The sequence below is a fragment of the Vipera ursinii genome (genome assembly GCF_947247035.1).
Source record: "Vipera ursinii genome assembly, chromosome: 2".
In the NCBI taxonomy this organism is placed as follows: Eukaryota; Metazoa; Chordata; class Lepidosauria; order Squamata; family Viperidae; genus Vipera; species Vipera ursinii.
The window spans coordinates 146,601,113-146,623,388 of NC_139513.1; the positions used below are offsets into that span (position 1 = coordinate 146,601,113).

Genomic DNA, 22,276 nt, shown 5'->3' on the forward strand with positions numbered 1-22,276 from the left:
ATAACTAGAATTTTACATGTTAGTATGAGAAGGGAAATATGAAAATGCTAAGAGGGTTTGAACAAGAAAAGCCTTTGGATGCCCAAATATAATTTATTATGAGAAAATTACAAACGATAAGAGGTACTTTGAACACTGATGGGAAATCATTTTTTTAAAAAGCAGGAAAAACAGGATATTTATTGAACAAATGGATATTAAAGCAAATTCAGTTGAGATATGTTTTGGTTAGAAAAGGTATTTTAAACTGACACTACTGGTATTATATATATAATATTAGAAAAATGTAACAAAAATGCTGATATTCAATTGTATATGTATTAACAGCAATAAGAATTGTATTTGCCTAGTATAGAATATGTATAACCCCAGAAGAAGAGAGGAAGCAGTGGATGGTATAGTATTGTACCTAGATTGAGGAAGTTAATATGTACTATTGAATTAATGATGGACCCAGACCACATGTTGTTGATTAAGTGCTTACAATTGTAAAACTAGAAAATTAATAAAATATATATGAAAAAGAATTTTATTATTCAGCTATGATTTATACATTAGACCTTGAATTTGTAGTTATTTTAAATTGTTTTATCAGAGAGAAGGATGGAGTGCAAATGTACTGAATAAAACAAATATTCCAATATGTGCTACTTCTCACTTATGTGCTTTTATTAGCACAGGAGTAGGCAACTTGGCACCCTCTAGATGTTTTGGATTATAGCACCCACATTATCATCCTTGCTGAGGTTAATAGGGGATGGACTTCAAAACATTGGAATGTACCATATTTGCTTTTGCTTACTTTGGGACATTGGAATGTATCGTGTTTGCTTTTGCTTACTTTGGGACATGTGCACATTCACTTTCTCTCTGTTAAGCATTCAGAACAGCTGGATAGATTCAGGTGTCCTGAAGCAAAGTCAGAAGAGAACAGGATTTTTCAGAGAGAGATGCAAAGCCAGATCTCCATTTCTAGTTGATTTGCTTCTGCACTAAGAGATGTAAGAAAGCATTCAACAACTGGTAGAGATGGCTAAAGGTTTCACTCTCTAAAGATCTTCTTTTGTTACACCTGCTATGATAAACCTTTCTAAGGAAACTTCATGAAGTTCATATCCATGTACCATAGAAATTTTAAGACTCTATATGGAATGTATAAAAGCTAAATTCTCTTTATAAACAGTGCTATAATGAAGATTTTACATCTCTGAACTGCTTAGTATAGTTGATTTATGGTATTGATTATGTGCCTCAATTTGTTTTTGACTCCTAGCGACCGCATAGATAGATTTTCTTCATGATGATCTATCCCTAACCTGGACTTTCAGGTCTACCAATGGGGCATTCATCACCACTGTAACTGTCCACCTTTTGCTGGTCATTCTCTTCTTCTCTTCCCTTTCACTTTTTCCAGCATTTTCCAAGGCCTTGGAAAATGTGCTAGTCTGTGGCATAAGGTCTTTCTTGACGACTTGTTCCTTTGGTATTGATGGTTGATGATAAAAGGCAAAAATTATCCACCGCCTTCATTGCTAATTGTAAGATTGTTTCTTCTGCCTGTTGTCGTTAGTTTGGTCTTCTTTATATATTTAATTTCGGTGCCATTTTTCTCACTGTGCCCCTGTGCAGATCCTTTGCATTTTTGGCTATTGAGATTAGTGTCATCAGCATAGTATAGGTTATTGATGTTTCTTCTTCCAGTTTTAAAACCACACTTATCTTCCAATGCAGCTCCCCTTAATATAGGAATCATGAATTCACTCCTGAATTCACTGAGCCTCCATAAAATGTATGGAGAAGTGAATTAGAATCCTCCATGTTTTCATTTTGCTAGGTATCCATGTGATGAAGTCCTGTTTGTTTGTTTTTTTTTAAAAAAATCAAGCCTAGTACTACATTCTGAAAATATTTTTCACCAGGAACTACATTTCCAGGGTTTCAAATTGGTTACCTATATGTCAGCATTCCCCACCCTGATGCATTCCGGATGTGCAGAACTACAATTTTTATTACCCACTGACGGGCTGGTCATAGACCTCCATCATGCTATTATTTTCTCCCTCCCTCTTTTAGCAGCAAGCGGGGAAATAGCCAGGGGTATGGCCCAGAACCATGGACAGCGCCTTGGCAAGCTGGGGGAGGGGGGGACAAATTCAATACCATTGAGAATAGATGATCGGCAGTAAGAGAGAGCTAGTTAATGTTCAATACAGATGTTACTACATGGTACCCACAGTGTCTTCTTCCTTGGAGACTTCAACATAATTAATAAGGAACCTCATATAAGTACTGAGGGTGCTTACATGTAACGAGTTAGCACATTTTTATTTTCAAGACTTCGCGCTTACATGTAATGAGTTAGCACATTTTTATTTTCAAAACTTCAATGGATCTTCTTGCTTTTAGTTTCAAAGCCTCTCACCACAGCAATGCTTGTAACTATCTGGTGTATTTCAAAATAGCTAGGCCTAAAGCATCGGGGTGGGGAGAGAGAGAAAAGAAGGAAAGGCTTTCTGTCACTTTAAGATCTGGCAGAAACTGACAGGGAGAAATTCTCAGGGGAACACAGCATTAATTTGGGACTTGTGCACAGCAAATTGCCTTGGGCATTCGTTAGCAGAGGCCTTTGCTCCTAGCTCGCTGTACCGGGAGAGGCGGCTGGCTGGTGTCATGACCTTGGTGTGTTAGCAGGCCTTGCGGTTCATGGCACATGCAGCTGGGGGTGATTAAGCTGAGCGGGGTGCACCAGGCAGGGGCAAGGGGCCCCTCCTAACTGAATGTAACCCAGATGTCTGTGAATAGAGGAGGAAGTAAGGAGTTTGTCCACTGGGTGTTGCTAGCTGACATTGGGAGGGAGGGAAGAAGTGACTCCTTCTCACACTCAGCCTATTTGTATAACAACAGGATTCAATCCCAATCGCTTTTCTTGTCTCTGCATCTGTCTTGATAGAAATAATTCTCCATTCTTCCTGCCCATTTGTTCCGTGTCAAGAGAATGTGAAGAGTCTCCAGCATCTGGTCCTAAAGATTTCCTCCTCTGATTTTCCCAGCTTGGCTTATACATGGGGCATCTTTCTTGGGATCTCAGTGAAGCCCTTTATCTATGCGGTGATGATAACCATCATGACTGGGCTTTGGATGAGAGGCTTCCTCGCTCATTTTGTTTGCTGAAAGTGCACTGGTTAAAAGTTTTCAATGTTTGCATATTTTGTTTTATTTATTCTGCTTCTCTAGTAAAGATTGCCTGGATTTATACTGAAAATTGCCTCCCCAGTAAAAAGAACTTCATTAGAGTCTTGTAAAGACCGCCTTTATAGCTAGTCTGTATTTATGATTGCAATGCATAAATGTATAGCAGAAAAAATTTAAACGTGACATGGATTAGCAAGGCATCAGGTTCAATCAGAACAATCCAGACCACCTAAGGAGAAGTGACTACTGTACTGTTAAATAGATCACAGACCAAGAAGGGACATTAATTAAAGTCTTGTTAATATTCTTAAGGTTATGCCAGGAGGCCTCTTATGCAACGATATTTCAATACCATATTAAAGGAGACGTTCAAAAGAAGAAAAAGATTAAACTGTGTATATATAGAAGCATGCAGCAGAATGTTCCAAGAATATCCACTATATCAAGTAGTTAAAACATTGTCTTTTTGTTTCCAAATCAACAAATAACATCCTGTTCTTTTAAAATCTGTCTTAAAATGTTGAGAACAGGCATTCTTGGAAAAAGGACAGGACAGCATGGAAAGCAATGACTCTTTAATATATACTTTATACTTGATTAATTTTTCAGTAGTGTTGTCTTTGATGTAGAGTTCCTTGATAATGAGAGGGGTGGCATATGAATTTTATAAATAATAAAAATAATTTTATCTGAATCAGCACTAATGATTAATCTTTTTTTCAAATTACAGAAATGAGACATTGCAAAATTATATGATTCATTTAAGGCAAACAATGAGGTAATCAAGTATGTGTTAATAGACAGATGTAGGTAAGTTTCTTTAGTAATATGGTACATAATTTCTGTGTTAAAGCTTAATTTTAGGGATTCTCGTCTAATTTTAGGGATTCTTTAAGAGTTAAAGAAACCTTTGCTGATACAGATAGTCCTCAGTTAATGACTGCTGTTTAGTGACTGAACTTACAACTAAGAGTAGTTTTATGACCAGTCCTTAAACTTACAACAGTCATAGTGTCTCATGGTCACATGATCACAATTCAATTGCTTTGCAATGGCACACATTTACAACAGTCATGGTGCCCCACAGTCACATGATCACAAGTTTCAAAGACGTCATCTGACAAGCAGTCAATGGAGAAGCCAGCAGCAAGATGCAGATTGCAGTCACATGACATCATGCATAACAACCTATGGTCATTTGCTTAATGATTGCAGCAATATTGTCAACTTAAATCTAGCATGGTCACCTGATACTTTATTTAATGACTGCATTGCTTAGTTATAGAATTGTCAGTCCCAACTGAAGTCATTAAATGAGGACTATCTGTATTGCACTGCCTTCCACAGCAAGAATATGCAACTAATGCTTGCATTACAAGGTAGATTAAAAACTCCTCCCTTCTAATTTCATCCCTTCAGATGAAATTGTAAGACTTGAACTATGAAAAGTCTAATGATAATGTGAAACCTGATCAATATTAATTTCTGTCAAGAAGTCCTTAGCAGATGCTTCACTGCAGAACAACAAAAAGCCTGGGAACATTCATATTATTCTATTTCTTAATTGTTGGGAATATCTAAAAGAACAATCTCTGGAATTGAATGCTTAATCTCTTTTAAGGGTATAAATCCTTATTTTGTAAATAATATATATTTATTTACTTTATATCTCAACTTCCAAACAAATTATTATTATTATTATTATTATTATTATTATTATTATTATTATTATTATTATTATTATTATTATTACCCACAAATAAATACAAAAATATTAAATCATAATGTTAAAATATTAAATTCCCAATTTTTGTCTAAATAAATGTGACTTAGCTCCTCACTGAAAAGTAAAGAAACCAATGCAATAGAGCATTTCAACTTGTCACGGTATATTTATGATGGGAATATTCTTCAGGATCTAAGCTGTTTTGCCTTTATAGATTAAGCCAGGGCTTTTAAACCGGTGGTACGCGTACCACCAGTGGCTGGTGGTAGGCACCTGGCTGATGGTAGGCAGCATCACCTTCCTCCCCCTGCCTCCCCCCACTTCCTCCTCCCTCCGTGCTCCACTCCTTCCCAGCTCACTTGCTGCTGGAAAGCATGCTGCTTGGCAGCAGCCTACAGGAACCCTACAGAGGGCGCGTGCAGGCGCAGAGTGAGGCCCTGCCCTCCCCAGGGACTTGTGCAGCAACCAGATTGACTTCTGATTGGCGCTTCTCCAGGGCACACATGGCCGGGAAGGCGCGTCGGAGTCCCAGTTACCTGTAAGGCGATCAGCCTGCTCCTGCCCCATCACCCCACGTGAGCGCCTCGCCGGCCACCGAACCCTGCCTTTCAAGCAGGAGCGGCCTTGCCCTGCTTGCCCTTGGCTGGCTTTGTGCCTCCGTCCCCCAAGAGGAGCTGGTTGTGAGTTGCTGCCATGCACTTCCCTGAGTGTGCCTTAGCCCCGGATCTCCCCCCACCCGGGACTCTGCCTGCGTCTGCAGAAGGCAGCAGGGCGAAGGCATCTTTGGCGTGTCTTTCATCCCTCCCATGTGAAGGGCGCCTTCCTGCCCCACGGTCGACAGCAGCATTGTTGGCGCGCATGGATCGACTGTGAGCGAATGCGAGGTGTTTCTGTTGCTGGAATAAAGCTTATTAAATGAGCTGGCAACCTCCAAGTATCGTTGATAAATCTTTCCCAACTTTCCTCGGGTGCTTCATAAAGAGTTAAGTGGGCGTCAGGTTTCTTGGTAAAAATGGATTAGGAAGGAAGGAAGGAAGGAAGGAAGGAAGGAAGGAAGGAAGGAAGGAAGGAAGGAAGGAAGGAAGGAAGGGAGGGAGGGAGGGAGGGACAATGGGAGGGAAGGAGGAAAGGACAAAGGGAGGGAAGGAAGAAAGGAAGGAAAGAAGGAAGGGACAATGGGAGAGAGAGAGAGGGAGAGAAAGAGAAAGGGAGAAAGAGAGAGGGAGAAAGAGGGAGAGAAGGAGAGAGAGGGAGGGAGAGAAAGAAAGAGAGAAAGGGAGGGAGAGAGAGAAAGGGAGAGAGAGAAGGAGAGAGAAAGAAAGGGAGGGAGGGAGAGAGAAATAGAGAGGGAGAGAGAGAGAGGGAGAGACAGATGGAGAGAGAAATAGAGGGAGAGAAAGAGGGAGACAGATTAAATTAGTAACATGATTGTTAAGTGAATCTGGTTTCCCCACTAACTTTGCTTGTCAGAAGGTTGAAAAAGGCGATCACGTGACCCTGCAACAATGTGACCATCATAAATATGAATCGTTTGCCAAGCATCCGAATATAAATCCCATGACCCTGGGGATTCTGCAACGATCATAAGTGTGAAAAATGGTCATGTCACTTTTTTCAGTGCCGTCGTAACTTTGAACAGTCACTAAGCGAATTGTAAGTGGAGGGCTACCTGTACTTTATCTTTTTTTCCCTTTCTTTCTTTTTTGGGTCAAGTTTTTGACACCTTGCTGGGCAACTGGTGGTACTCAGACATTGCCTTATCCTAAAAGTGGTACAATGGGTGAAAAGGTTCAAAAGCCCTGGATTAAGCGATTCCTGAAAAATTGGTAGCCTGTGATTGATTTTCCAGCAATGGCATCAAGCAAGCAACGTATCTGTCACATTTCGCAGCAACTGAAATTTCTACACCATTTTAAAGATAGTCCCACATATAACAAGTAGCAATAGTCTAACTGTAATGCTTGTGCCATGTCATAGATAACTGATGTCACATCGGTCTGACTTAGGAGTGACTGTAGGTGCCACATTAGATTTAGCCATCAGCAGGGAATCTTGAAAGACAAGAGGCCTGTTTTTTAAAGAGTATGTTAAATCTACAATATGTCTGTCTCACTTATCAATGGCATCTCCCTCTCTCTCTTTCTCTCTTGCCGTACTTTTTTCCTAGGGCTGAGACTGGCCCAAATCACCCCATTGGCTTTTCTGGATCCTACCTTGAGTGCTTTTATCCTATACAAAACAGCTATCATCTCTATCATGTTTAGGTTTAGCTTCATTCGGTTCATTTTGATCCAGATCATTGCTGAACCAAGAAAACATGTGTTGTTCCTTGAAGCTAAGTGGCAAGAGCAATAGAACATTGTACCCAACACGGTGCTGGAGACACCTTGTTTCATAACTCTGGATGTCCTTTCCCAGAGGTTTTGATATAAACATGAAGCATAAATAAGAAGCTTGAGCCCTATAGATGTTGAACAGAGATTTCCCTTCACCGTACTTCGGATAGAGTTTGACAGGAAAGACTGGTACTGTGACAAGAAATGTCTCCAGGGCTTCAGGAAGAGAATTTAGCCAATAGCATCAAACACTGTCAAGAGTAATAGAGCTGCAATTTAAATCAGTCCTGCAAGCCAAACTGAAAGGCAGAGAAACACTCATTATACTAACTCCTTTGCCATCCAACCTCCGTTGGTCTGATTCATCTTTTTTCCACTTGTGCCTGAATTGTAACGCATCCTCCTGCTTTGTCACTGTTAGTTTTCCACGGCTTTGGCTTTGTGAGGGAAGAAGATTGCTCTTAGTAGCAGTCACCTGGCACTGTCTCTGTATTATTCTATAGGTCAGCCAAGGCTTCCGTAGTATTAAATAGTTTATTGCCAGCAGACAGCACCGGGATATCTCACAGCACATTTCGGAAACAATTTTAATTGGTCCACCACTTGAATGATGTACAAAAGGTTCCATGCATGAAGCAGCCAGCATGAGGCTGTCTGTTTCTAGACTGAAAAAATGCTTGGATTTTCTTTTGACTGAAGTTATGTAAAGCACTTTATAATAAGCATATTTGGCATGGAAGCAGACCCACAATTTTGCATCCCAGGAAGAGGATTTCAGAATGGAGAGAGTAAAGAACAGCAGGGCCATCAGAGGCAGTGGCACATGAGTAAGAGGAGATAGGAAAAGAAAGGCACTGGCAGTGTACGTGGCATGTGGACGAAGAAAGGAGAGGTACACACCAGTCTTGTCCTGACTGGGTTTGTAAGTTCCCTCCGGATTTTGTCTCAGCCAGAATCCAGAACCACCAAAATTTCAGGGTTTCAGAGTGGTTGAATTTCTGAGCCACAATCTCCCTGCTTTGAGTTGAAACCAATTTCCCCTGGAATGGGACAACATGCCTTGGCCAGCTCATGGTGGCCTAGCTCATCACAGGACACTTCCACATGGACAACTCACCGCTGGTGGCCAGAGGGAGAACCAGACAAGGGGGGGGGGTGTGAGCAAACAGGTGGGCAGAGCACAGACTGCATCGGGGTGGCAGCAGGGAACGCATTGGGGCGGAGCGTGGCAGCTGGGGGTTTCCCATTTTCCTATTCCCCCCCTCCCCCCGCCGCCACCACCAATCCCATTTTAGGAGAATAGAGTTACAGTTAGTCCTTGACTTATGACCATTCATTTGATGACTGAAAAAGGTGACTTATAACTGGTCCTTGCAGTTACAACTGCTGTAGTGTCTCTGCAGTCATGTGATCAAAATTTGGGAACTTGATAACTGGCATGTATTTATGATGGCTGCAGTGTCACATGATTGTAATTTGCTTAACACACAATTTGCTGAACAACTGCAGTGGTTTGCTTAACTGCCATGGCAAAAAGCTCATAAAATCAGATGTGACTCGCTTAACAACTGCATCACTTAGCGACAGAAGTTCCAATCCCAACTGTAGTCGTAGTGGAGGACTACCAGGAGAAAGTTATAACTCCTTGCTTTCTAAACAAGTCAATTGTCTTGCTTCTTCATTATAACAAAGTTCATAATACTAACTATGGAAAAGCATTTAACCTTTGAGTGCCCAGTTTCTGGTTGGCTGAGCAAAATCCAGGTTCAGTCTGATATTTCTGTCCAAGCTTGGATGAAAACAATTTTTTACTCTAAGCCTCTATAAATATTTCTTATAGACTATTTTATGTTTTTGGAAACAATGTTATTCCTAATCTCAGTACTGCTACATCTGTTTTGGACTTTTGCTTCAGTCTGTTGGTCCTTATGATCTTCCTTGGCTCTTGCAGAACTTTGATATTGCTCCCAAGTAAATCAATTTGCTCTGTAAAGGAGAGGCCAGGAAACTGTCACCCTTCTCACTGGGTTTATGGCAGCCACTGGCTCCTTCGGCTACCTGCTAAAGCTGAAATGGATAGAAATTCTGCTCTCAGATTCAAGTTTGACCCTTGATTAGGAGAAGAGTCTTGAGATTAATCAAAGAGGAAAAGTTTACTGCTAATTCAGTTTAAGCCCTAGCATTAAAGCTATATGCTTGGGGGTGGGGGCCGGCTGAAAAATGTGTCTCTGTTGGAGGGGATGAGGAGGGAAATACCCATTTAGGTGTAGAAGAAGTGATGTGCTCAGTTATTTAAAGAGTCATTTCATGCTTTTGGTATAGAAAACTCTGGCTCTACATCATTCTGAAGCTGTGCAATGATGGCCAAATATTTTATTTAGTTGCAGCAGGCTGCATTTAAAAAAGGTTTAACACCTCAGGAAGAATAGTCGGGTTAACTTCAACCTTTTAAGAAGACTTATCTTCTACTGGCTAAACAATGGCCTATTTCAACTGTATTAAATTAACTGGCTTCTGAATATGCATGATTTTATCTTAGAAGAACCAGTGCCCTTTGTCACAATATTTTTCAGTCCATTACAGTTTCTTTTATAGGTACCATTATTCACTGTGCTAATGTATAGGGCCGAGCAGCATTGCTGTGTAGCTGTTAAGCTGACTTTATTTAAGAGGCAATGGAGCATTCAGAGCTCTACGTCAATTTGCTCCTGCAAGAAGATTGCACAGACTGACTACAAGCAACGGCACAATGAAGGTGTAAGAATGGTGCATTAGAATATCTGCAAGAAATGCTGCTTGTTTGCAAGCAAGAGCTGATGGGAGCATCTGGAGGCAGCAGACTAGAAGAGAAAGAATAGGAGAAAATCCCAAAGACCTGCAATGACTGTGGAAAAAGCAAGCAAAGATAGTACTAAAAGTAATAGGCAGCTTGGCTGCAATCCCAAAACAACTGGAGCACCACTTGAGCACCATCGGTTTTGACAAAATCCCTATCAGTCAATTCCAAAAGGCAGCTTTCTTGGAATAGCTTACATCCTGGAGATGATACCTTTAACTCCATCAAATAACATCTGCCTATGCCAGATCATTAGGAAGGACTCAATAAGTGGACAAAAATGTCAAATCCGGTCTACACATCTGGCTGACTGTGTGATGAACCATAATGATTCAATAGGTGGACAAAAATGTCAAATACAGTGTGACCATCTGGCTGACTTTGCGACAAACCACAATAACAGACTGATAAAGTCTTGGCTCATAACATAGCAGATACGATGTGGTTTGAAAAAAGAACCTGTGGGTAATTGAAGTGGCAATACCAGAGGATAGTAGAATAAAAGACGAAAGGTCTGAAAAAGATCAGAAAATATCAAGATCTGAAACTTGAAAGATTATGGCATAAGCCAATTGTGGTGGTCTCAGTTGGCACAGCAGGTGTTCATACCAAAAGATATTCAATGTGATTTAGAAATTTCCATCTGTCAGTTGCAAAAGGCCACATCACTTGGATCCACACATATACTACACTGACAGATTATGACATCCTAGCTTCTTGGGAATTACTCATTGTATATGAGGGCAAACACCAGCTAAACTAAACTACCAGCAGCTGTGACTTCACATTGTTGAGAACAGATAATTTATAATGTTTTAGAAAAAAGATAAAAAGCTTATTGTGCTATAATTTGATAAACATTATGACTACAAAAAACGATTAGAAAAGAGCTGAAACTATCTAATTTAAACAACACAATACAGGTAGCCCTTGACTTTCAACCACAATTGAACCCAAAATTTCTGTTGCTAAGGGAGACATTTGTTAAGTGAGTTTGGCCCCACTTTACAATCTTTCTTGCCACATTTGTTAAGTGAATTAGGCTTTCCTATTGTCAAAAGGTTGCAAAAGGTGATCACGTGACTCCAGGACATTGGAACCATCATAAATACGAATATGAATCATTGCAAGCATCCGAATTTGAATCACATGACCCTGGGGATGCTGCAATGGTTACAAGTGTGGAAAATGGTCATAAGTCACTTTTTCAGTACTGTTGTAATTTGAACGGTTACTAAATGAATTGTTAAGTCTAGGAGTACCTCTATTGTCATCATGCAATCTTGGGGGTTCACGATGGATTCCCTCTGGAGAATAATACAATGGTTGTTAAAAGGAGTGTATGCTTACAAAGAGAAGAACAGATTTAATTGACTCGAGGTTTGTTTTTTTAAAAATCCTTTTGGCAAACTCCTCAAAATTCTTGGCTATCTTCTAGCTACATTCAGTTCTTTACCAGCACATTTTTGGTGAGCTCTGTATTGAAATCAAATAATAGCTTCATTTATTCCTGCTTCCTGTCCCAACACATTCCCATTGCATTTCATTATGAATTACCATTGCAAGCCTATGCACATATACTTAGAATGCCCCACTGAACTCAGAGGACTTGCTTTTAAGTAAAACATATGTTTTACATATCATTGCACCATCCCTTCTCCATGGCATTTAAGGTAACTTTTAGGGATATTTCCCTTCATCTCTACAACCATATTATTGTGGTTGGTTGCACAATCAGCCAGATGTCTAGACTGGATTTGACATTTTTATCCACCTATCGACCTGGGACAGGCAGATGTTATTTTTGCAGGATGTAAGCTCTTCCAGGTAATGGTGCCTTTTGCAATTGATTGATGGGGATTTTGTCAATGCCAACAGTGTTCAAGTGGTGCTCCAGTTTTTGGGATTGCACCCAAAATGCAAGTGCAATATTATTACTGGAGCCATCTTTGCTTTCTTTTGTTACAGTTGTTCTACCTCTATTTGCATGTTTTTATACTTTGTGATTTTCTCCAGTTCTTTCTCTCATCTAATGCTAGCTCCAGATACTGCGATGTCCACTATCCCCTTTTTTTGTCCACCTCCACCTCGCCTTGGTGGAGCAGTGGGCTAATGCCTCCTTAAGTAACACCAGCTGCTTGCAATTAGTGCAGGTTAGCATCCCACCAGGCTCAAGGTTGACTCAGCCTTCCATCCTTCCGAGGTAGGTAAAATGAGGACCCAGATTGTTGGGGGCAATAAGCTGAATTTGTAATAATGCCACTTGGGGTGTGTGTGTGAAAGCCCTAATAAGCAGGCATATACATAGAATGAAGGCTACTGCTAAGCTTGTAAACCGCCCTGAGTCTTCGGAGAAGGGCGGGATATAAATGGAATTAAAATAAAAAATAAAATAAAATTAACAATTGTTAAATCTTGTGTGGCAAATGCTTGTCTGTTTGAATTCTGAAGTCCCAGGACACTTTAGTTCCTAATGAAGGACAATATTTGTAGCTCAGGGTTGAAATGAGGGCTCCTTGATACTCTCTGAGCTTGCTTGTTTTCTTGCAGACGTTTCATTGCCCTAACTAGGTAACATCATCAGTGCTAGTAAGGAGTGCAGTTTGCTGTCGGTTTATATTCTGGTGTCTTGCCTGTCTGTCTGGGTGGGGGCGGTCTTAGAGATTCTTTGGTTGGGCTGCTTCCTAATGGCTCTTTGACAGTTTCTTGTCTAGGGTATTGCTTACTTGATCATTGGTCTGAAGTTGACCTTGGAGCTAGTCTATGATGATCTGAGTGCTGGTTACTGGTGGAGAGTTACTGGAGTCTTTTTCTCTTTTGGGCTAGTTGATTATCTCTTTTGCATAGTCTATAGATGTTGTTAATGTCTATGTGTCTATTGAATGGCTGATTTGTCAGAGTGCCTGTCTTCTAGAAGTTCCCTGGCAATTTTGGATTTGGCTTGGTCTAGGATTGTCACATTTTCCCAATTAAAACTATGGTTAAATTTGTCTATATGTTGTGAAATTAAAGAATTTTTGTCATGCCTTTTGACTGCCAGTTGGTGTTCATGGATGTGTACTGCCAGTCTTCTGCCCGTTTGTCCTATATACTGTGATTGTTACCGTTCCTACATTGTATGTTGTAGATGACTCCTGTTTTTTTCTTCTGAGGTTGCTGGGTCTTTTGGTTTGCTTAGGATGTTTTGAAAGGCTTCAGTTGGCTTGTGGGCTGTGCTGATTCCATGTGGTTGTAGTAGTCTGTTGGTGGTTTCTAAGATATTCTTGACGTATGGCAATGTAATTCTTTTTAGGGTTTGTGTTGGTTGTGCTGTATTGGGTTAAATGGTCAAGGACTTTTTGATGAAGTTGCATGGGTATTCATTTTGTTGGAATGTTTTGTATAGATGCTCCATTTCCATTTTCTGCTTTCTGGTTTGCTTCAGTGTGATTGGGCTCATTTAAATACAGTCCTTACCCAGCTTCTCTTGTGAAAGGTTGGGCTGTTGCTTTGGTAGTGTGGAGCACCTGGTTAACATGAGTGGTTTTTCTGCAGACTTGCGTTACTAGTTTGCCGTTGTGATCTCTGCTTATCAGCATGTCCAGGTAGAGTAGCAAGTTGTTTTCTTCTTCTCTAGTAAACTGGATTCCTTTAAAAATGTTGTTGATGGTTCTGTAGGTGTTCTCTAATTGGTCCTTTTTTATTGTGGTGAAGGTGTTGTCTACATATCTGATTCATACTTTCGGTTGTATTTGTGGAAGTGCTATGGCTTCTAGATGTTGCATGACCACCGCCGCTATAAGTCCTGAAAGTGGTGATCCCATAGATGTCCCTTTAATTTGTTGGTAAATTTGGCCATCAGATTGGAAGTAATGTAGTTAAGCAGAGATTTATGAGATCTATAATCCTGGGTGTGTTGATCTTCATGTACTCAATTCAGTCAGGTGTACTGTGAAGCAATGCAATCATGGATTCGTTAGCTAATTTTGGATCAATAGATGTGAATATGGCTGTGACATCAAATGAGACCATGATTTCGTCCTCATCTATAGTCACATCTTTGATTGTTTGAAAACACTGTAGTGGAGAGTTAATGGAGTGTTGACTTCCTCTTGTGAGATAACCACACTTTTTTGTTAGTTCTTTTGCAATGTTGTATGTAGGGGTCCCTGATAGAGATACGTTTGGATGGAGGGGTATGCCAGGTTTGTGAATTTTATTTATTTAAATGAACTCAGACACACTGCAGCAAACCAGAAAGCAGAAAATGGAAATGGAGCATATATACAAAACATTCCAACAAAATGAATACCCATGCAACTTCATCAAAAAGTCCTTGACCATTTAACCCAACACAGCACAACCAACACAAACCCTAACAAGAATTACATTGCCATATGTCAAGAATATCTTAGAAACCACCAACAGACTACTACAACCACAAGGGATCAGCACAGCCCACAAGCCAACTGAAGCCTTTCAAAACATCCTAAGCAAACCAAAAGACCCAGCAACCCCAGAAGAAAAAACGGGAGTCATCTACAACATACAATGTAAGAACGGCAACAACCATTATGCAGGGCAAACAGGTAGAAGAAGACTGGCAGAACGTATCGATGAATACCAACTGGCAGTCAAAAGCCAAGATCAAAATTCTTTAATTTCACAACATTTAGACAGATTTAACCATAGTTTCAATTGGGGAAATATGACAATCCTAGACCAAGCCAAATCCAAAATTGCCAGGGAATTTCTAGAAGCCCGGCACTCTGACAAATCAGCCATCAATAGACACACACAGTAGATATTAACAACATCAATAGACTATGCAAAAGAGACAATCAACTAGCCCAGGGATAGGCAACCTAAAACACTCAAAGAGCCACTTGGACTCGTTTCCCACCGGGGGGGAAAAACCACTGGGAGCCGCAAAACCCTTTTGACATCTAAAATGAAGATAACACTGCACATATTGTTTTTTACCGTTATGCTATGTATAAAAAAAAACCTATAGTGTGCTGCATTTATGAAATCAATGAACTGCTACAAAGAAAACAAATTTTTATTTCTGCATGCAACAAAAGCATTTTGAACTCCAAAAAAAAAAGATGCTGGGTCGAAGGTTACTTTCAAATAAAATACTGAAATGTGTATTTGAGTCCTCCTTGTATTTATAAAATAAAAAGCCGGTGCAAACTATAAAAACTACAAACAGAAAAATAGAAAAGAGAAAAATTGCGGGGGGTGGGGTGGAGAAAAGGATGGGAGAAAGAGGGGAAAACAACCTTTCTCCTTCATCCCAACAGGTAAAAACATTTTAGTAGCTTATCTACCATCTTTAAATACAGCATAATTATCCCCATATCAAAAGATTTCATTAAGTGTTCTTTACTAAAAATCCAGTAAGGACAACCACATATATTCTCTCATAGCCCCGCCCAATAACCCTGTCAGCTTCTCAGAGGACAGCGTGAGCTACACACACACACACACACACACACACACACACAGAGAGAGAGAGAGAGAGAGAGAGAGAGAGAGAGAGAGAGAGAGAGAGAGAGAGAGAGAGAGAGAGAGAGAGAGAGAGAGAGAGAAGGGAAGCGCAAGTGCCTCTCTCTGTCTCTGCAAACTGGGAGCTGCAGGAGAAGGCTGAAAGAGCTGACCCATGAACTAGCCCAAAAGAGAAAAAGTCTCCAGCACTTCTCCACCAGTAACCAGCCCTCAGATCATCATAGATTAGCTCCAAGGTCAACTTCAGACCAATAATCAAGTAAGCAATACCCCAGTCAAGAAACTGCCAAAGAGCCTTTAGGAAGCAGCCCAACCAAAGAATCCCTAAGAACGCCCCCATCCCCACGGGCAAGACACTAGGCTTTTAAACCCATGATACACGTACCATCGGTAGTACTTCGGTACCTGGCAGGTGGTACGTATGACAGGTTGAAAAGCACTGTTAAAAAAAAGCTGTCAGGAGTTTCCAACGCATCTGGAAGACAAAAGGAGGAGGAGGGGGGAGAGAGGAGAGGACATAAAAGGAGTGGGAGAGAACAGAAGATATAAGAGGAGGAGGAAGGGGGAGAAAACAGAGCAGGGGTGTCAAACTCAATTTCACTGAGGGCCGCATCAGCATTGCGGTTGCCCTCAGGGGGGCAGGGGTGTGTGGCCAGGGTGGGCGTGGCCTACTGGGTGGGCGTGGCTAGAGTGCGTATGGCCTACTGGGTGGGCGTGGCCAGCTCTACCTCATTCGCATCAAGGGTGCCTATGGGGGCCTGGGCAGGAGTGGGACAGATCTGGGGGTCTCTGGCAGAAGGAGGGTCTCTGGGCCAGGGCCAAGGCAGCGGGGGCCGTTCCCTCCCTGTTTCCAGGATGGCTTCACGGGGCCACATGAAACCACTTCGTGGGCCGGATCTGGCCCCCGGGCCTTGTGTTTGACATGTCTGAAACAGAGGATATAAAAGGAGGTAGAGAGAGGAGAGGATATAAAAGGAGGAGGTGGAGAGAGGAGAGGATATTAAAGTAGGAGGGGGAGAGAGGAGAGGACATAAAAGGAGAGGGAGAGAACAGAGGATATAAAAGGAGGTGGAGGGAGGAGAGGATATAAAAGGAGGGGGAAAGAAGAGAGGATATAAAAGGAGGGGGAAGAGAACAGAAGATACAAAAGGAGGAGTAAAAATGGCACTTTTCCCCTTTTTTACGGTTTGTAATGTTTTGCTATAGAATAAAATACAAAAGCAAATAGTAGGACATAGTGGGGAGGAGAAAGGGAAAGAAAAATGAGGGAGAGAAGGGAAGAAGAAAAGAAAAGGCACTGACTTCCAACTTCCTCTGTTGCAGTAGAATGAAGCATTAACATCGAACCTCAACTTTTTTACTTTTCCATAATAGTATAAACTAGCCATTTCTATAACAAAAAATCAATCTAATCAGTAAAACCCAAAATTCCCCCCTTTTTTTAGTCATCAAGTTTTTGACACCTTGCTAAGCAGGGTGGTAATCGAATATTGTCATGTCCTAAAAGTAGTACAATCTGTGAAAAGGTTGAAAAGCCCTGCACTAGAATATAAACCAACAGCAAACCACACTCCTTATTAGCACTGATGATGTTACCTAGTTAGGGTAATGAAACATCTGAAAGAAAACAAGCAAGTTCAGAGAGCATCAAGGACCCCTCACTTTAGTTTCTTCATTTTCTATTACTTTGTCTATTTTGTGGCCCCACCACAGTTTTGGCTTTCAGGCAAGTGGTATTTCTTGCAGGTATTCAAATATACCATTCATTATCCCATTGTTTGTAAACCATCTGTTGTTGCTGTTATTATGGTTGGCCACAGGTTTTTTTATATAATAGTTATTAATTATTATTATTATATGATTAATCTTCAATTAGATTCACAAAGATGGTAGAAATATAATAATTCAAGACCCAACCAAAGACCTAAGAATTATTATTATTAGCAGATTATTGTTATCGGCAGTTCCAGGGTATTTTTTTGTAAAATTAAGGTGTTCAGGTCCAAATAAAGATTATTATTATTAGTTACATAGTCAGCCAGATGTTGAGACTGGATTTGGCATTTTTATCCACCTATTGAGTCCTTCCCAAAGACCTAGGATAGGCAGATGTTGATGTTTGATGGTGTTAGAGATATTGTCGCAGGATGTAAGCAATTCAGAGTAAAGCCACCTTTTGCAATTGACTGATGGTGAATTTGTCAATGCCGATGGTGTTCAAGTGGTGCTCCAGTTCTTTTGGGATTATTATGGTTCAATCACATAGTCAGCCAGATATTCAGACTGGATTTGGCATTTTTATCAACCTATCAAGTCCTTCCCAAGGATCATGCCCTTTATCCATGCAGCAATGTTGACGGGCTCTGTCTACCAAGGAAAATAGGTGAGGTTATTATTATTACCGTATTCTGGTTCGTCACACAGTCAGCCAAATGGTTAGACCAGAACTGACATTTTTATCCACCTGTTGTGTCCTTCCCAAAGACCTGGTATTATTATTTCCTGTCTATTACATATTTTATCCCGCTTTTATTTTTTTATATAGAGTATATAAGGTGAGGCATTATCTATACCATGCATCCAAATTATCTAATAACCTATAAAACCAGATACTATCTAGAAAACTTCACTCAAACATTCAATTCCTACAAATTAGTTTAATTTTGAACAAATACTTGTGGATTTGGATCTTGATTTCCATTCAGCTGCCAGAACTTTCTGTGAATAGAGACCCATTCATGGAGTAGTCCTTCTAATAGTAGCAAGGGATGTGAGTTTTCCTGTTACCCCTTTTTTATAGTGCTTGAAAGTTTTATTCCTGAGGGTTCTTGCAGAGAAAGGCTGCAAGAGGAGGAAAAGTAATTTCTACCAACATTAGAATTACAACCCCTTTTTCTGAACATGGAAGTGAATTCATGTCTAGGCATTGATTTTAATAGGCAGCATAATCATTTTAATGTCTAAGACTCTAAATGTGATTTTTTTATCCTATGCAATGCCTTTATTTTGATTTTTCTAACTCTAGCCCTTTTGACTCCATCTTTCAGTGGTGGAACACCTAAAGTACCATTTAATGGTTACTAATTCACCAGTGTCTTTATTTCTGTATTACAGCATTTGGAACATGGATATAGAACAGGGCTTTTCAACCTTTTCACCCATTATAATGGGTGAGAAGGTTGAAAAGCCCTGATATAGAGTACGGAATAAATGATTTGGATATGCAGTAAATGGTTTCTTAATGACTTTTATTTACATAAACATTTATCTTGAGGATTTTAATATTCCCTGTGCTTCAGGCTATGCTGCCAATTAAGAGAAATCTTATTGTTCAACGCTCCTTTCATTGCAGGGCCAGCATTAACACTTTCAATTGTGCAATAGCTCTGATCTTTATATGATAATCATAATGGTGTTACAGTAATTGCGCCTTAGAAACCTATTAGGACCGTGGGAAACTGCGGTTATGAAGATCTGTTCACTGCTTCTCTTTTTGTCTTTCTCTGTCAGCGGATCCAGTGGTACAGATCGAAGGCAATCCACATTGTTGTTTCTTCAACTTCAGCCCCAAAATTATGTTCACCAAGGTAGTAAAGGCACAGCTCTGGGTGTACCTACGGCCTGTTCAACACACATCCACAGTCTATCTACAGATCCTGCGTCTTAAGCCTGTGACAGAGGATGGGAGCCGACACATCCGTATCCGCTCACTCAAGATTGACCTGAATTCACGCATTGGCCACTGGCAGAGCATTGATTTCAAGCACGTGCTCCAGAACTGGTTCAAGCAGCCTCAGAACAACTGGGGTATTGAGATCAACGCTTTTGATCCCAATGGCAATGACCTGGCTGTGACTTCTCTTGGGCCTGGTGCTGAAGGCCTGGTGGGTAAATGAGAGCACTTGCTATCCTCTTCTTTCTTGACCTTAGCTCTGAAAAGAGAGCTGAAGGCCCATGAACTAGTTTCATTGCCTGCTGAGCTCCTATCTGTCAACATTCTTCAGCCAGTGCAATGGGCTGTGAGAATAACCTTGGGGCACAGGAGAAAGAGCTGCAACCTAGACAACGAGCTGATAAACAAAAACTGAGTCCAAAGGTGGGATGGGGGTGGAGAAAGCATCTTAGGAGGGACCCTCCCTAGTTCTTTGGAAAGTAAAAGCAAGAGAAGTGAGAAGTTCTTTCAGACTTGCGAGACTGTTATTGCAACCTTATAATAATAGTATTGTTAGGACTTATGGTTATGGTTTCCTATCTGGACTACCTTGAAGGGCTGACAGACATGATAGCTCTGGCCTAGTTTTAACATTAGGGTATGTAGTACTGTGGGGTGTTCTCTAGAGCAGCGTTTTCCAACCTTAGGAACTTGAAGATGCGTGGACTTCAACTCCCAGAATTCTGGGAGTTGAAGTCCACGCATCTTCAAGTTCCTAAGGTTGGAAAACGCTGCTCTAGAGAGTGCTGGCTTTCAGAATCAATATTATCACTGAATAATGTAACAATCAAATGCAGACAAATGCAGGTTGGAAAATGGGAAGTATTTCCTTTTATCTGTTTCATCTCAACAGTAGGCTTACGGTGTAGTCAGGGGAAGACTTAAGAGGGGAATTCTTGCTACCTCTGTGGTCAACTGGGGACTGCAGTGCTACTACTTTGAGAAGGCGTTTACATGTCAGTCATGACATTGCAATGTCATTGTGCTGGTTGTAATTTGTGATTTTTGCTTGATAATAACAAGATCAGTATTCTCACAATATTCGTATTACAGCAACATGCATTAATTTAGATGAAACTTTTATTGCTTTCAAATACAGGATTAAGATAAATTTATATCTGCTTAATATTATTTACATAGAAAAATGAGAACAACTTAATTTTGGTTTGTGCTAATTAGAGCTCTAACAATGAAATATCCTTCTCAGGAATTCAACATTTATGAGGGTATATTTTAAAGTAGTACTTTATTACAATTCGCTCTCTTTCTATACAGAGAGATTATATCATGCATTATTTCATGATTTAATTTAATCCTATAAAAACTACATTTTTCAAAAAACATTTAGCAAATTACTTATATGAGTTTCATCTTAGTTTTCCTATATAAATGTTTTTTAAAAAGTTATCTCTTTTTCCTCATTCTGAATTATTTCCATGGAACCTATCCCTTTAATTGTAATTACCTAATAATTCTTATAGCTTAACTAAGAATGACCCACATGTAAGTAATAAAAAATACAACATAAAATATATAAAAAACTTTTCTCTTCCAGAGTACTAGTCATCCATTATGTACAAACTGATTTTTTTAGCCTGAATACTTTTTTCCCCCTAGCAGCAACTGATGGATCAATATTCCACTTTTCCATGGATTTTTTTTTTCATAGTGGACCAACATTTACTTAAGAAATATTTCATCATCAGGCTTAATGGTGTCAGCTAGAGTGTTTTTTTTTAAAGGAGCAAAGCTCAGGACTGTTATTAGGAATTGAATAAATATCTGAATAAATAACAGGAATAAATAAGGACAACTGCTGTGGGCTCTCTTGGAAAGATGGTCAAGAGATTGTATTGGATTTGGTAAGTCTGTGGAAGAGAATGTATTTTCATAGCATTAGTTTACTTAAAAGATCCAAAGGGATAGCAAAGGTTGCAGAGATGAAGTTTGTGGATGGATTATGCATAGACGTGCCTGTAATTGATGCCCATCAAAACTCTTTGTCATAGGCTGTTTTCCACAGCTAGAAACTCTTATTTCATCACGGGGCCAATAGTTATTCTACCTAAATGCCTACCACTGTGATTTCTCTTTTTGTATGTCATTTGCAGCACCCATTCATGGAACTGCGTGTGCTGGAGAACAACAAACGGTCCCGAAGGAATCTAGGCTTAGACTGTGATGAGCACTCAACTGAGTCCCGCTGCTGCCGTTACCCCCTGACTGTTGACTTTGAAGCCTTCGGCTGGGATTGGATAATTGCCCCAAAGCGGTACAAAGCCAACTATTGTTCAGGCCAGTGTGAATATATGTTTATGCAGAAATATCCCCATACCCACTTGGTACAGCAAGCCAATCCCCGGGGTTCAGCAGGGCCGTGCTGTACACCCACCAAGATGTCTCCCATCAACATGCTATATTTCAATGACAAACAGCAGATAATCTATGGCAAAATCCCTGGCATGGTGGTTGACAGGTGTGGATGCTCTTAAACTCCCAGCCTGCTCTGTTCCATTCTTTTTCCTGTCCCCCACCCCTCCCCGGATTCTTGCTTGGAAGATGCACCCTGACATTGATGAATCCATTCATTAGCATTTTAAAACACTTTTGAAGAGAAAGTAATTGTGGGAAAAGAACAAAACAAACAGAATTGCATTGAAAATCTCTGAAGTGACAACATGCGCTGTGCAATAATCAAAACAGACATTGCATTAATGGAGAGTGGATGAGTTGCCTTGGATCCATACTTCCATCCATGAGGCAAATCTGAAATAAGCATTCTTCTCTCCTCAAGCTCTTTGTTTGACCCAACACTTCTCAAGCTTTACTTTTACTGGCATTCTCTCTTCCCAAACACCCCCCCCCCTTCCTCTCTTGATCTGAGAAAGTGGTGATAAAGTGAAAAGTCCATCAGGAAAAAAATAGGAAGCTGTTCAACCTGTTTACAAGAATGAAAGCTTCCTAGGTTGTGATAATGTGGAATA

The 22,276-nt window shown here is 40.3% G+C and overlaps 1 protein-coding gene across 1 annotated transcript in view; it reads left to right on the forward strand.

Annotated features, from left to right (window-relative positions):
* GDF11 (growth differentiation factor 11) overlaps positions 1-21,784 on the forward strand; it is a gene marked incomplete at both ends in the record, with an annotated part of 37,596 nt that extends 15,812 nt beyond the window's left edge. The window contains 2 exons of the mRNA XM_083353044.1: positions 19,091-19,464; positions 21,404-21,784. Coding sequence (XP_083209170.1) covers positions 19,091-19,464; positions 21,404-21,784 — 755 coding nt within the window. The remainder of the gene's footprint in view (positions 1-19,090; positions 19,465-21,403) is intronic.
* Between the last annotated feature and the right edge of the window lie 492 nt (positions 21,785-22,276).